The 16,226-nt window shown below is 35.4% G+C and overlaps 1 protein-coding gene across 1 annotated transcript; it reads left to right on the top strand.

Annotated features, from left to right (window-relative positions):
* Positions 1-9,928: 9,928 nt before the first annotated feature.
* LOC104611792 (BTB/POZ domain-containing protein At3g19850-like) lies at positions 9,929-13,027 on the top strand. The gene is made up of 3 exons (XM_010279006.3): positions 9,929-10,112; positions 10,238-11,377; positions 12,496-13,027. The coding sequence occupies exons 1-3, from the start codon at positions 10,050-10,052 to the stop codon at positions 12,910-12,912; spliced, it is 1,620 nt and encodes a 539-aa protein (XP_010277308.1). The 5' UTR covers positions 9,929-10,049; the 3' UTR covers positions 12,913-13,027.
* The last annotated feature ends 3,199 nt before the right edge of the window (positions 13,028-16,226 follow it).

Genomic DNA, 16,226 nt, shown 5'->3' with positions numbered 1-16,226 from the left:
CCCATATGAAGATGAGTAAGAAGAATTCATTATTAAATCCTTTAGGCCATTACTTGATTCAATTGATAGTAGAACTAGGAGTGGTCATGAGTCGAGCTCTTCACGAGCTACTCAAGCTTGGCTTGTGAGACTTTAATTACATACATACATATAATAATAATAATATAAAATTATAGAATGAAAATTATATATATATATATAATAACTAATTAATATAATTCTTAATTTTTAAATATCAAATAAAAATATTATATATATATATATATATATATATATTTTATTTTTATAAAACATTTTTCTCAAGTCAAACTTAAACTTACGAGCTTTTAACTCAAACCGAATTCAAACTCAAGGTTCTAACTCGAATCGAATGAGCCGAGCTCGAATCCACCCCAAAATAGAACCAAATGATGAAAGAGTACTAGAGTGCTAATATGTGAAAATAAAATGGTATGAATGAAACACAATTGGATGTATACCACTTTAAAAGACTCCCCACGGGCCCTTTCGCTAGTACTGCTACAAATAGGTGGGTTGGTATGTACTCTTCTGGCAGGTGCATCAATAATCAAACGACACGTGGGCATCAATACAATATGGGTCCCACTTGACCAGCCAATCACGAGATCATTCTCGTCTCTAACAGACCATGATCATGAATTGGATTGTAGCAATAGGGAGAATCCTAATGTGTCGTTTTGTGATTGTGAGTCACCAATTTGAATGGATTTCAAATTTTCAATTTTCAATTTTATCTGGACGGTAGGGACTAGGGAGAATCCCAACTTCCTCTCAGCTCTTAGTCTCTTACATTCGGTGGCGGATTCAGGTTGGCGCACACCTCTGGCCTTTTAAAACCATGGAAAAAGATGTTATTTAAGAGTTAAATTTTATTGGACCCCTATTATTTTATTTGGGTGGGGTAATTGTAAAAAAATAAATTTCTTTTATATACATGTAAAAAATTTTCAAATCTCAGTAAGGACAATTACCCACATTGGCTTTTACATAGAACAATTTGTCTTTTTTTCATTTTTTATTTTTTGTATTAATATTTGTATTACTTTTCTTAATATAGTTTAGTATTTTATCAATATTCTAAAATCTTGATAAAAAATAAATCCAACTGAGAGGGATAGCTTTGGCCAACTGAACCAGACCCCTTTTTTTTTTTTTTTTTTTTTGCTTTAGAAGTAGCTTTGGCCAACTCATCCACCAATACACTTGTATACAGGCCAGGCTTTGTCTCTTTATCAATAGAAAATGTCCAGGCCCGAGCCCAACCCTGGGTTGGCCCTTATATAAAGTCCAATGCCCCGTCTAGACAAAAAAAAATTGTATTTATGATGTAATTTAATAAGTTAATAATAATATTAGTTTGACCATAATTGAATAAATTAATATATATTATATACTTATTATATATTTTTAATATATGTTATATTATCTGGTGGGGTTCAATCTTGGGCTATGTTGGGCCAGCCTATTGAACTATCCGGCTTATGAACAGGTCTATCCATCAACTTGCTAATCCTACGTGATCAATCACATAGTTCAGGTTATATGATTAATTTGCAATAAAAGAATTGGGAGGACGCCTTTGCCTGAGCCGAATCTAGGATAGGCATTAGACCTATTCATGGGCCGAGTAGTCCGACAGATTGGCCTGGCCCAACCTGCTTTAAGTCGGGCTTGGACAAAGTTTTATGCCCGTGGGCTTCGGCTCGGGCTTTCCCAAATAAGCCTGACCCAATAATATTATATATAATAAAAATATAATATATGTTAATAATACATAATATATAATATATTATAATAATATTAGTAATAGAAAAAGTATTATATATTATAATATATAGAATATCATAAATATATAATATATTATTAATGATATAATAAATATAATACAAAATATTTGTCTACATTGGACTTTGGGCTTTATGTCGAATCGGGCTTGGGCTCGGGCTTAGGTCTGGTCATTTTCTAGAGGAAAAGCTCGGCCCAACCTATGAATAGGTCTAATGGGCATAGAGCTATCAGTGGGTTAGGTTTGGTTCAGGACAAAGTGTATCAGTTCCATTCTGATTATCAGAACCATAAGAAGGACGCAGAACTAACCAATTATAAATTGAGACAATATGGTCTGATGACCTAATTATACTTGGCACCTATAATTACCAATGATAAATTTATCTTCATAACATAACCTTAATAAAACTGAAACTAAAATACTAAACCATTTATATATTGCTAAAATATGTCTTTTAGTAATAATTATTTCATTATTATTTGTGAAATTTGTTCTCTTAAATATAAAATATAACAAAAATTATCAAAAGAAAGATATATGTATATATTATTCCTTGCATAATGTATGAATAAACCTGTTCACAGGCCGGGCTTTACCACTTTATAAATAAAAAATGATAAGGCCCAAACCCAAAGCCTAATCTAGGCAAATATTTTATATTATTAATAATATATTATATATTTTATAATATTCTATATATTATAATATATATAATGCCTCTTTCATTACTAATTTTATTATTATATAATATATTATGTATTATTAATATATATTATATTTTTATTATATATATAATATTATTGGGCTGGGTTCTGGCTCAGGCCAAGCTTATTTGGGAAAGCCTAAGCCCAGCCCAAAAAAAGTCAGGCCTGATGTTTAAAGCCCAAGCTTAAGGGGTTAAAACTTTGTCCAAACACAATCTAAAATGGGCCAGACCGGGCCAACCCATCAGGCTATCCGATTCATGAACAAGTCTATATATGAATCAGTTCGGAAGAGCAAGAATCAATTCCAACCCAATTATTAATCGGGATGAAATCACAGAACAAGAACTAACATTAATTTGGTTGGTTCGGTTCCGCCAAGTAATCCGACCCATTGACAACCTTAGATCGGCAAGGAGTCCTTCCTGAATCCTGATCCGAGTCTGACCCGGGCTTGAACCGAGTTGGTATTCGCCAACAGAAACTTTAGAAAACCCAGGTGGGTTGAAATGCCATCCCTGTGGGAGGGAATGTTTTTCTTCGTAAAATGGGTGTGTTGGCTGGTTAGGACTTGGGACTTGGGAGTTAGGACAGCAAACAAAGTTTCTTTGTTTTCGTCCACAAAGAAACCAACAAATTATTAATTTGGGAGCTAGGGACCATTTGTGTGGTCGATCCGTGTAAAGCCTCTTCAGTGACCGTCGGATTGGAATATATTTTCCTTGGTGCTCTGCTTTGATTACAAACTTTGAACGCTATTGTTTTACATTCTTGGTGATAATCTGAGGGAAAGATTCTTTTGCCAACGGCAACTTGGTCTCATTGTCTTGATAAAAGTGTTTGTTTGAGTAAATTACAATGGGCAGCCCTAATAAACAGAATCTTTCCTTGGTACATTAAAAAGTCCGTTTAAATTATATTAACAGTGGAGGTTGACAGTCGACCAAACAAGACTTTGTTGGTATTTGGGCCTCAATCACCCACCTTGGGACCTTATTTGTGGCTACAGGTCCCCTAGTCCCTACCATCCTTAGCCGTGGGGCTCACACAGGAGAGAGAGAGAGAGAGAGAGGGGTGAGTAATTTAATTGAAGGTTAGAAAAGCTGAAAAAGTGGGGTATGGCAGAGAAGAGGCAGAGTGGGGGACTTTTGTTTTGTTTGTTGGAGTTGGGATTTTATGTTATGTGATTTTCTTACTGAGTGAGGACTCACTTGTCTCAATTTTGAGATAGAAACTTTAAAGAAAAGCCATGTTTTCTACTTTTTTTTTTTTGGCTTAAGAACAGTAAATTTGAGTTTTATGGGTTTTCATCAAACATTAATTATAGGCTGTTCAAGTAGTAAGGTTCAAAGTATCGATACGTATTGGTCTATAATTGTGCCGATGGCTTCCTGATATGCCCCTTTGGGGGTTGTGTTGTATCAGACACTGATTCAAAGGATAATCGAACCTTAAATCGACCCCTCTAAATCAGTTTCGAAAAAATAAATAAAATCTAAAAATAGTACCAATACAGGCCGATATACCAGCCTGTGTCAATACTTTGAACCTTACCAAATAGGGCCTACCTTGCAAGGCAAAAAAGTACCTGGAAAATAATTCCTCTAGAAGGGGCTTTTCCAAAGGACCCATTAAGATGGCTGAGATGAAGATTCAGTTAAGCTGCTTTAGCCACTTTGAAGCACTCAGGATATGCTATTCTATAAGGCTGAAACGGACAGCCCTTCAAACAACTGACTGACATCTGTTTGGGCCATCCGGATAACTGGATTTTTCAGCAAAAATAGTTTATAGGCTGTTCCTGAGTGAGCATGTCTTTATCTTGAATTAATCCTTGATTTAAGGGCATCTGGTTCCTTATAGATAAGTAAGATTTCATTGATAACCATTGACCATCAGTATATAAAGACAAAGAAAAAGGTCTCCCACATGTGAAATATCTCTAATAGGCTTAAATAAAAAATAAATTAGACCAAATGAAAGGAACTTACTAAAGTGACGTATGTCTTAAGTTGCTTTCTGATAAATAATTTAATATAAACCTATTGAGAAGCCAAACACTACATTAGGGTAATCTTTTCACAAAGTATGACAAAGATGATGAGTAGAATTCCTATTAATGGTATAACTCGCCAAGCCAATCCAATCCAAGGGGGATAGAGAGTTTTATCTTTAGTCCATAGCTAGGGCTGTAGACTCTATTAATAGTATAATATTGCTCATGGTTTTCAAAATTAGACCGGACTGAAAAAACCAGGAACCTGTCAGGGATTCAGAACTGTTATTTTGCCAAAAACTGTTGATTTGGTCAGTAAACCGTTGATCCGGATGGTTGAACCGTTCAAATCGTCCAATGGTTTTGGCGATTTTTATTTTATTTTTTTAACTTTTTTTATCAAAACAGGTCGTCTATTCAGTTCAAACAGTTGGACCATTCAACCCGGAAATTGGATCCCTAACTGGTTCCTTGTCCAATTCAGTTTTAAAAACCTTGATATTGCTTGTTATTTTATTTGCCAGTGTGTTCTTTCATCCTAGATCTCATACACCTAATTTTAGATCATGGGCCTAATCCAACATCTCATTTTTTTCATTCATTTCAGAAATATACTAAGATTTATACTGATTTTAATTACTCAATTGACTATAAGAATGTTTAATATGTAAGAAAATTTGCATTTGGCCTACAATAGACATAATATGTGTTTCTAATCTTATTAAGTGCTTTACAATGCTACGATAATGCTAAAAACTTATTTTGGGTGCTATTTATTTTGTTCTAAATTGCCAATGGATAAGTTCTAGGATTTGTGCTTTTAAAGCCCAAATGCAATTTTGGGGCTTGTAAGTTTTCTAAACTTCAGATGGTTAATTATCTTTAAAAGCAATTGGTACCAAACATACAAAACACTTTTTTGGCTCATTTTTGTCTCCCAAACCACAAATCTCAAAAGCAAAAATTCATCCAAAATTTTATCCACTATATCTTTTCTCATATAACTTATATTTTACAACTTACTGATATAATCTTGTTTAGGATTTTTTTGTTGCAAACCTCATTTGCACACATAAAGACAAATAAATTCCAAAGTCATTCAAGGAAGAGGCAATAATGCAGCATAACTGATCAGCTTATAACCACATGAGTTGTCCATGTATGATCATGAGAGCATCCCATTATTTTCCAACTCTAGTAACTCCCAGTCTCCCAGACCCACCTCATGTATTGTCAATGAAGCCCACCTAACACTAGGCCCCACTCTCAAGCAGGTTCCTACCAGAAAAAATAAAAAGTAATTAAAAAGAACTCAAACAGGTTAGGTGGTTGCATGAGAGCTCTTGCCAAATGGCTTGGTTTGTACAAACCCCTAGGCCCTAGTATCATTTCTTTCTATTTACATTTTTTTATTTTGTTTATATTATGTTCAAAAGTTTCTTCTTTGGGTGGATAGATCTAACATGTAAGTACACATGGGGATCAAAATTAAATGGAAGCTTACTAAAAATTTCTGCCTTAAAAATTAGTATGATCAACTTTGATTTGTCATTATATGTAGAGCTTCTTTCAGTTTCAATATAAAATTTTCCTCACCATTCAAATTAAGTCTACAAAGCTATGAGGACGCTAAACTGCAGCTATGGAGGTGCCATTTCACACTCTAGAAATCACCTTAAGCTTTACCAGCCTTCTGTTTGAGGATTTGGTTAGTTAAGAATTTAAAGGCCATTGCCCCTTATTTGCCCTCGTTCTTTATGGTCTTGGGGGAGTAGATTGGACATTGTCTTAACCTTTGTCATTTTTCGCATAAAATGGTAACTTTCAGACTCAAATCCATGTTTTCGGACTCTGAATCTCCTACCCACAAAACATTATTTTCGTGCATTGAGAACATCTCCCTATGCCTAATAACATGTAAGAGGATGATATGTTTCCCATTTGTGACTGCGATGTTATGTGGGTAGATGTAGGTAGAATTGTCATGGGTAAGAAATCCATACTCAAGTTTTTACACATGTAAGAGGATGAGATGTTCCCTATGTCAATCAATCTAGTCCTGCCTTCACCCGGGTTGAGGGAAGGCATCTGTTATATAGCCCATTTGCCTATCAGAAAAAGAAAGAAGAAATATGACGTTTGGTATTCCTGATAGAAGTTTGGCTTTAAGATAGTTCAACCTAAAGAGGTTTTCTAAAAGTCTGGTTAAAGAATTAGGGCCCGTTTGGTGCATCTTTCCATGCGGTCTTTCGGCTGTTTACAAGCCGGGAGGACCGACTTTCGGTCTATTCCCATTTGGCTCGTGGAAGATCTAACTGCCAAAAGACGGAGTGCCAAAAAGACGTGAAAAGCCCATTTCGGGCTGATTTCGGGAAGCTTCAAATGAAGCTTCTCGTATCTTTCGTGTTTTAATCTTGTGCGAAAGACGTGAAAAAAACGCACTGAAAGATTTATGTCTGCCAAACGTGCTTTGGGCTATTCAGATCTTCATACAAAAGTTCAATGCGTCTTTTGCATGTCAAAGCTACTAAAAAATCTTCCCAGAAAGACACGCCAAATGGGCCCTTATTCTTCAAGGGTATCCAATCTTTTTCATCTTTACCACCCAATACCTAGAATTTGACCAATGCAAGAGATACAGTGCAATATGAATGAGTATTAGGGAACTCTACCTAGGTATAGTGCATCCTTCTAAAATCCGATATTTTTTTGGCCCATGTAGGCTGAAACATGTCTATATTATTTTAAACCTTGAATTGAAGCACAAGTGACAAATGTGCTTCTTAGACAAAAAGTTTAATTTCATATATATGTTTATTCATGTGGGAGAAGAGACAACCCGAAATGGGTCATATGTACATTCATGTCACCCTCCCCCACTGTGACAAATTTTACCCTCCAAATCTCCAATCAAGGTTCAAAGTATTCATGCATTTCTGCGCATCAGCAGAGGTATTGATATTTATTCGATACTTGTTTTTTGTTTTTATTTTTCATTTTCAAATTTTATTAATTTTATATGTAGATAGATATATTGAGTCTCAAAGATATGATACGATACACCCTATATCAGATTAATATATCCTATCAGTACTTTGAACCTTACCTATCATGGTTCAAAGCATTCCATATGCATGATAAAGGAAAAATCAGTATAAAGCGATTATAGGGTGTTCGAGGATGTAAATGATTTAATTTGTTTTCTAAAATATCAATAATTACAACTTCAAAAAAAAAAATTGTATTGTTTTTGCTGACATAACAACTGTGTTTTTGCTTTAAACCTTGTCAAACACCCCTAATCATGGTTCAAAGTATCCATATGCATGATACAGAAAAATCAGTATCAAGCAACAAATGATGTGAATGGTTTGATTTTCTAAATAAAAACAACTGCCACATCAGCAAATTTGTATTGTTTTTGCTGACATGTCAGGCATTTGGTTTAACGAAACAAAACCATTCACATTGTTCAATCATTAATTTACATTTACTACTATATAAACTTGACAGATGTCTTTAATTCCTAGTATTTAGTGCATCATTCGGTTCAAAATCAAGGAATACAATACATTGTGAGACTTTGAACCTTGAGTTCAATTAAAAAAATGAAAATAAAAAAAATTTAAAAGTAAATATTAAAAAAATTAGTGAAACTATATAAATAAATAATGAATGCTATGATAATAAAGAAATTAGGAAACTCAAAGAGGTTGGAGACTCAATCACCCAAACAACAGCTATTGATCTTGAAGATTTCAAATCTTGTGTATACAAGATCTGGCATATATCATCCTCGGCCAAATTGAATAATAATGAAATTAGATACTAAATAACCCATGGAGGGTAGAAGGTAAAGCCCATTTTCCCAAAACACCTGGTCGAAAAGCGCAGTTAAGATAATTCAGGTGCCACTATACATAATGTTTAAACAGATAATTACGAGTCTGGATCTCCTGCCCACGTCTACTCACATACATCATAGTCATACATGAGGAATATTTCATTCTTCTACATAGTATTATGCACAGGGAGATGTTCCCAATGTACAAAGCTAGTGTGTTGTGGGTAGACATGGACAGAGTTCTTGTGGGCAGGAGATCCAGAGTCAAACTATGATTCCATTGATTGATGTCACCACAAGAATATGCAAAGGAAAAAAAGAACCATAAATCCATTAAATAAAAACAAAGAAAATGAAAGGAAAGCTTAAGGCCATGTTTGGTTTGAAAGTAAAGGTAGGGAAGGAGGGGAAAAAATAGGGAAACTTGTATAAGGTTTGTACTTTGTACAGGTTTTCCTACCTTAATTTGTTTCAAACCAAACACAACTAATGAGAGAGATTTCTCATAAATCAGAGAAATTGTTTGTTTGGTACCATTGATGCCATATCAGCCAATTTCTGAGAAATCAACAATATTGACTTTGTTTGCTAGTATCTCCCTTATCCACATCAGATGCCATGTCATCTAAGAAATGACTATAATTTATCTACAAACTCATATATAGAATTTAGTAAAATACATATAATAAAATCTCCCTTGTTTTAGTTGAGAACCTTGCTCATGAAACATAGAGATGAGATAAAGCAAGGAACTGATCATAGCAAAGCCATGTTTGGCTGGACACAAAATAACAGAGAAACAGAAACTTGATGGTAAGTTGTTAAGGAAATTTGTAAAATTCCTTCAGAACTTTCACTCAACTCTTGTTTCTCTCTTATTTTCTGTCAAACCAAAAGGGTACCTTTGATGCTGCCCACCATGTCAACTCTATACCTGGTGGAAAATTCCTACTGATGAGGTAGGTTTAAAGTAACAGCTGCAAGCAGAAACCGTTTGGCCTCAAGCAAATAAAAGATAAAATTTGCAAAGGTAAGACCCATGTAAAACAAACTCTGCCTTCTTTTTTTTTTCATTTTTCCTTTTAACAAGGGGTTATTAGGAGTGGGAGAGGTTATATTCTTCCTCTGTACTTATTTATGCATAGTTTAATAAACAAACAAAAATAATAAATGGGTTTTGTTGTTGTGTGGTCTGTGGTGGCCTATTTGCCTCTCCTTTCACAAAAAAGGTTCTCTACTGCTAGCAAGACTTTTTGTCCATGCAAGTCCAAACTCAAGCAAGGAATCCAGTTTTGCAAATTGACAAAAGAATTCCAAAACAGTAAGAAAGCACGCTCCTTGACTTTCAGAGGCTATCGTGTGTGTCAGGTAGTGTATAAAATAGTAAAAAGTTTTTTTTTGCCACCAAAACAGTTGTATTGCTAAGGAGCATGAAGGATTATAGTCCATTATGGTCTAGATTTGGGTTGACCATGGCTGAACTCTTGATGGGTGTGAGTCAGATGGACCACTTGTAGGTTCTAAAGATGTGAAATGCATTGCCTATGATGCTGCTTGGGAGCATCATGTACCCTCACTTGATTTTAGAGACCAGATTGCAAAATTAGTTTCATATTTCTTCAGCATCTTCTCTCTCTCTCTCTCTCTCTGTTGTACACACAGTGATTTTTCAGGTGAGTTGAATTTGAATCAGCAATGCATGAGCTCTGCGATCTGAGAATCCTTGTAAATGGGCAACACACATTCCTTCTAAATGAGGTAATCTGAGCTTCCATTAACAGTCTTGTTAGTTGTTTCTTTCCAACCTCTGCTATTATTTGCTTTGTTTTTCCTTCATTGGTAGTAATTTTAAATGCTTTCTTCTTCTTTCATTATATTTGCAGAAGACTATCTCAACATTCTCGGGGAGATTGAGGAAGATAATAAAGCAAGAGAAGAGAAAAACCCAGATCAGAAACTCAGGAATTGAAATCGATGATTTCCCGGGAGGCCCAGATGGGTTTGAGCTGGTTTCAAGATTCTGCTATAACGAAGGCAGAATCCCTATAACGCCATCAAATGTCTCCCTCCTCTATTGCTCTGCAGCCTTTCTTGAGATGACAGAGAAGGTCTCAAGCTGCAATCTCCTGCAACAGACAGAAACCTTTCTTGAAGGGATGTTCTACTGGTCTTGGAATGATATATTGATCTGTCTCAAGAGCTGTGAATCATTCTTCTTGGCTGCCGATTCATCTGGTCTTCTTCAAAAGCTCGTCTGTTCACTTCTGGCAAAGATTGCCCAGAATTCAGACACAATACTCAATGCTTCTTCCCCTTCTTCTTCCTCATCTCCTGAAACAACATCTGGGTTTAGATTCTCTTCATCTGCCAAGACCACACCAGAATCCATGAAGCCATGTTCTTCTGCAGGTAAGGCATGGTGGTTCGATGATTTGACCATTTTACCCCCCAAGATCATTGAAAAGGTCGTCAAGACGATGGGTGCTTATGGAACGGAGAACAACAGCCTAATCCTCACCAAATTCCTCCTCCACTACCTCAAAGCTTCTGTTCAGAGAAAAGGTGGTATTTGGTCCAAGTTTGACTGTGGTGGACTTGCAGATACAGCAGTACATGGAGTAGTTTTGATGGGAAAAACCGCTTTTTCTTGCAGAGGGCTGTTTTCAGTACTGAGAGTGGTTTCTGGTTTGGGTCTGAGCAGAGAATACAGAGCTAGGTTGGAGAGACTGATTGGTGGGATGCTTGATCAGGCAACATTAGATGATTTGCTCATTTGTGGACATGATGGGGGTGTTTACGATGTGAATCTGGTCTTAAGATTGGTCAGGGTGTTTGTTAACGATGACGGATTGACGACACAGAAATTAAAAAAGGTTGGGAGATTGATTGATAAATACATGGGAGAGATCTCTCCTGATCAGAATCTCAAGATTTCAAAGTTTCTTGCAGTTGCAGAGAGCTTGCCTGACTCTGCTAGAGATTGCTTTGATGGTGTATACAGAGCTATTGACATCTATCTTGAGGTAAATATCACAATTGAGAATTTTCTAGTTCTCAAGGACTTTCCCCTATTTTTTATTAAATCTTCCTCAATTCTTCACTCAAGTAAGTTTTTTTTTTCTTCTTCTGTCCACAAAAACTGTTTTTACTTCTACTTTTTTTTTATATTCAATTTCCTCTTGATTTCTTGCGGTAAATGACTTATTTTTTCTATTCTTCTCTAATTTTTTAGCCCATTTTAGAATTTGTGTAATTTAATGCTGGTATGTAATGACTATATATAATTGGTTGGTGGTGGTTAAATTCCGTTTCCTTGATGCTACAATTCAGTTATAGTAAATTCATTATTCCAAAATTACCCCCTACACTTCTAAGGCTGCATTCGGACTTCATTTTGACATAAACAGCTTCTAAAAAAGACACTTCTGAGTTTTGAAACGGGCTTTATGAAAAATCACTGTTTTGGTGTTTGTCTCATCACCAACCAGCTTTTTCTGTTCAAAATAGAAGTTAGATTAAGTTTTTGTTTTTTCCCTGCTTTTTTCGAATAGGCTTTTCTGATGTAAAAACTAAAAAGCCCATTTCAAGCTTTTTTTCACCGGACAATTTTTTGAGTGGCTTTTGGCTTTCCCAAGATAAAAAAAAAAAAAAGGTCCATTGAAGATAATTTGGTTTAGCTGAATGTGATGGCTCTTCAGCTGGCTGTGCAATCAATGATAATATTTCATGTTTGTGATAAATTCATATTTTCATAGGTCCCATTAGGGGTTTGCATCTGCCACCCACTAGTTATCCCCACATCCCTACCCACCTAACATAACAGTTAGGTATTGGGAATATCTCACTTTTCATTTATAGGGAGATGGTTCATGGGTATAGATGTGAGAACAACTAGTGGGTAACAGATTAGGAGGCCCCACTCAGAGGTGTGGGTCTCGTGTATTTTCTTAGTAGCATGGAAAAGTGTCAACACTTTTATAACTTTTTTTTAGCTTTCTTAGTAGCATGAAACACCCCTTATTTAAGGTATCCAAAGTATCGTATCGAAATTTTGAAATTCAATTCAATTAATCCCAATTTGGTTATTTAATTAAGTGAATCAAATCCTGATTATAACTGTAATAAGGGGTAATCTGTGCAGTCACATCCCACACTTTCTTTTGAGGAACGGTCAAGGCTATGTAGATGTCTGAAATACGAGAAGCTAACGCTGGAAGCCTGTAAAGACCTAGCGAAGAACCCTAGAATTCCTCCGAGGGTTGCTGTGCAAGCGCTCGTCTCTCAGCAATCCAAGGTACAGCAGAGCAATGATGTTGTCCCGGACAGTCCGAGCCCAAGTGAGACGCAGTTGGTTTTGTACAACGAATCGGATACCGAAAAGTTTTCAGGGTTTTCCGAAGAGAAGGAAGATATGAAGATGAATTTACAGAGGATGCAATGGAGGGTGGTTGAATTGGAAAAGGTGTGTAGAGAGATGAAAGGTCAGATGACAAAGATTGTGAAAAATAAAGTCATCAATGCCCCTGCTCACAATAGAGCATTACCTAGACTATGTTGAATCTTCCTCTCTCTCTCTCTCTCCCTCTCCCTCTCCCTCTCCCTCAAAGAGTATATGTGTTCAATTGTAAAACATTGTATTTTTGTGATTTTTGAGATAAAGGGTAATTTTGAAATTTTGTGTTTTTTTCTTTTTTTTTTCCTATTGAAGCATTTAATCCAGGGGAAGGAGTGTATGGTGGGTAGGAAACAGTGGGGATAGGATGGATTTATTTAGTGAGTTTGGGCCACAAGTACACTTAAAACCCAGAATTTTTTAAAGGGTTTATGTAAAATTCCCAACTCATTTTTCTAGGAATCTCTTAAATTTATCCTCACTTTTCCATACTTCCAAAAGACAGAAACCCCCTGTAAGACATATTTTATCTGTTTTAGTGATCATGATAGAAGTGGTTCACAAGCACCATTAGTATTAACTAATGATAAAATTAACCTTTGAGTCCTTGACCAACCTATCAATCTTATTCTATAAATTTTCTATTATAGAAAAACCCATTTGGGAGGGCTTAGCTGAACATTCAACTAAGTTGGTTAAGCTTAAAAAAAAGACGAATGGGACGCCGGATCGGGGCTCTCCGATAAGTCATCCGGGCTCGTGAACAATACCGATAAGGTCTATGGGAAGAATTGGGATTTTCACACAAAATTGGTCTTTACACTTACCTCACAGTCCTTACAGCTGTACATCAAGAACATTTCTACACTTGTATGTTTTTATTCATAGGAGATGTTCTCCATAAACAACTGGTGTGAGATGGGTGTGAGGACCAATTTTGTGAGGATGGGAGATGTTATTAATTGGAAATCCAATTTCCAACGATGGAAGTGGTTGATTCAAGATCGGATTCAGTCCTAACAAAAATTGTCCTCGCAACACTTACAGCTGTGTATTTGAAACAAATTTTGCCATCCATGCAAAGATGTTTCCAATGCATAGCTATAAGTGTTGTGAGGACAGGACAAATTTTGTCAAGATTGAATCCCGATTTGGTTAATTCTCAGTTCTCCCTAAATGGAAGGACAAGGTTAGTACCCGAACTTTCAAATATGTCATTGTAGTACCTAAACTTTCAAAAAGTGTCAAACTGGTCCTGTTAATCGATCGTCAGTTATCTCTTGAAAATGTCAAAACTACCATTCAAAAAAGATACTGTTCATTGTCTTCTACCTAGAGACCGAACTGGTTTATCTCCAAAGATAAAGAGAGAAAAAACATGAAATATGATAGAGGAAAACAATAAATGAAAACAAAAAAAAACCATAAGAATGTATTCCAAATCTAAAGTTCAAAGGCAATGACTTCATTAATCTAGAATCTCAAACAATTTAACCGATTCAGTCTCAATCTCAAGATAAAAAACAATAAACAGTATCTTCTTTTGAAGGATAATTTTATCATTAACTTGAGAAGATGAAGAATGTTATATAGGTTCAAACCCTCACAGGCTTAGAGTTCAGATTCACGCGCGCCCACAGAGCACGTCAGCACATTCCAACCGTGTCTTGGGAACATCTCCCCATGAGAGATGCAGGAGATGTTCCCAATGCACGCTGAAAAGTGCAATCCCAGGAGTACAGCCTGCAGCGCACGAGAAGATGATAACAGAAAGGAAGCTAACGTGGCAATCCTAAGTCCCAACTGGCTTAACCAGGCATGCATAGCTGGCAACTTCCCAGTTGAGATCCTCTGTGACCGACAGATTGAGAGGTCAGTTGGGCAATGATGAGAGTTTTCTAGTAAATACAGCAGTAAATAACGGATGTCTTGATTGGCTGCAATGGATTCCTTCTAGTACGGATCAGGAGAAAGGATGATTTGAACTAGGAATTTCCCAAACAGTTCAGTAGGAAATTCACCGTTACAGTGGTTTTGCAACCACCAGAAAGACTGGGACCCAGTCCGTGTGTCCTGGACCCTGGTCAACAAGGGTTGAATTGGTTGGTCTCAATTCTCTAGACCCTTCAGCCTTGGGAAATGAATATTAAAGATGGGTTTGGATCTTTACACCTTGTATTGGTATCTATCTGGTATTTGATATTTCATGTGAGTACTGTTAAAATAAAAATATAGATATAGATATGTTTTGGAAATACATGGATATAGACAAAAGATATATAATTAATTGAGTGGTTTAGAATATAGACTGAGCTGGTTTAAATTGGGTGGTCCTAAAATAGATGCGATTTCGAGCCCCACTAATTGCTCCCACCACTATTTGGAGAAAAGTTATTTGATATGTATGAATAAAGTTTTGTACTGTGCCAAAATTATATACAGTCCCTGTGGGGGCACAAAGGCGAATGATTCAATGCAAAAAAAAAAAAACAAAAAGGACAAAAGATGTATATAAATGCTTGGATACACTAAGGAAATGCATATAAATTATATAAATACATTAATAGCATTAAATCTAAAGTTGAATTATCTATGAAAAATGTATAAACATATGATAAATGCACACTTTAATAGATTATTTGAAGAGAAACATCAGCAATTCTCAGACTCTAAACCATGCCCACGCCATACAATAATTATCACTCTATTTCAACTTTTATAACTACAATTTTCAATTTTTGGAAAATTTTACATGTTTAGTATTTTTATATAAATAAAAACTATATTCAAATAATAAACATGTTTTCATTTTTAACATATAACTGTTTTATTTTACATATAATTGTAAATTAAAATATATAAATCATTTAAGGTTGATAAAATAAATTATTTTTTACAATTTTTGTTTTTTATTAAACTTTTTGTGAAAATTAAATCTTGAATTATGTATTTTTAACATATAACTGTTTTATTAATTTTTTTGGGAAAAATAAATTTTCTGGTGCAAGATATTGTAGGGCATTTAATGCTTGGAGTTCAGATGGATGGACTATTGTCTTTTAGTATTTAGGTATTGCTTCTCTTGAAATAGAAAACCTGACCTCCGATTTGTTTTCTAATTGGATGTGAATGAATGTAATTCTGGTCTCAAGTTTTGAGGTCTTGCCTATGTTAAATTTCTGTTTCTTTTAGACATTTAAGGGAGTTGTTCTATACTTCTATGTACATCCTGCAGATTGCATATGCTTGCCATTTGCAGAATTGATGTATGAAGAGAGTCAGCCATCTTTGCTAGGGAAGAGTGGAAGCTTTCTTTTATCCTACTTAGGATGATTAGTTCATTATTAAGGCTGTAAAGGTTAATTTCCTACCTTATTCTTTGAATTTACTACTTTTTTGGTTTAAAAAGGTTAAATATTTTGTTTGGAATAATGTTGAATTGATCAAGGTTTCTCAATTCTCATTTGATTAGTAATAAA

The sequence above is a fragment of the Nelumbo nucifera genome, chromosome 4 (genome assembly GCF_055504915.1).
Source record: "Nelumbo nucifera cultivar China Antique chromosome 4, China Antique-T2T, whole genome shotgun sequence".
Classification (NCBI taxonomy): Eukaryota; Viridiplantae; Streptophyta; class Magnoliopsida; order Proteales; family Nelumbonaceae; genus Nelumbo; species Nelumbo nucifera.
This window is presented reverse-complemented; position numbering and strand designations above follow the sequence as displayed.

Coding starts and splice junctions, on each gene's coding strand:
- LOC104611792 (XM_010279006.3), top strand. CDS start 10,050: ATGCATGAGCTCTGCGATCTGAGAATCCTTGTAAATGGGCAACACACA. Junction 10,113..10,237: donor ACACATTCCTTCTAAATGAG/GTAATCTGAGCT, acceptor TTATATTTGCAG/AAGACTATCTCAACATTCTC. Junction 11,378..12,495: donor CTATTGACATCTATCTTGAG/GTAAATATCACA, acceptor TAATCTGTGCAG/TCACATCCCACACTTTCTTT.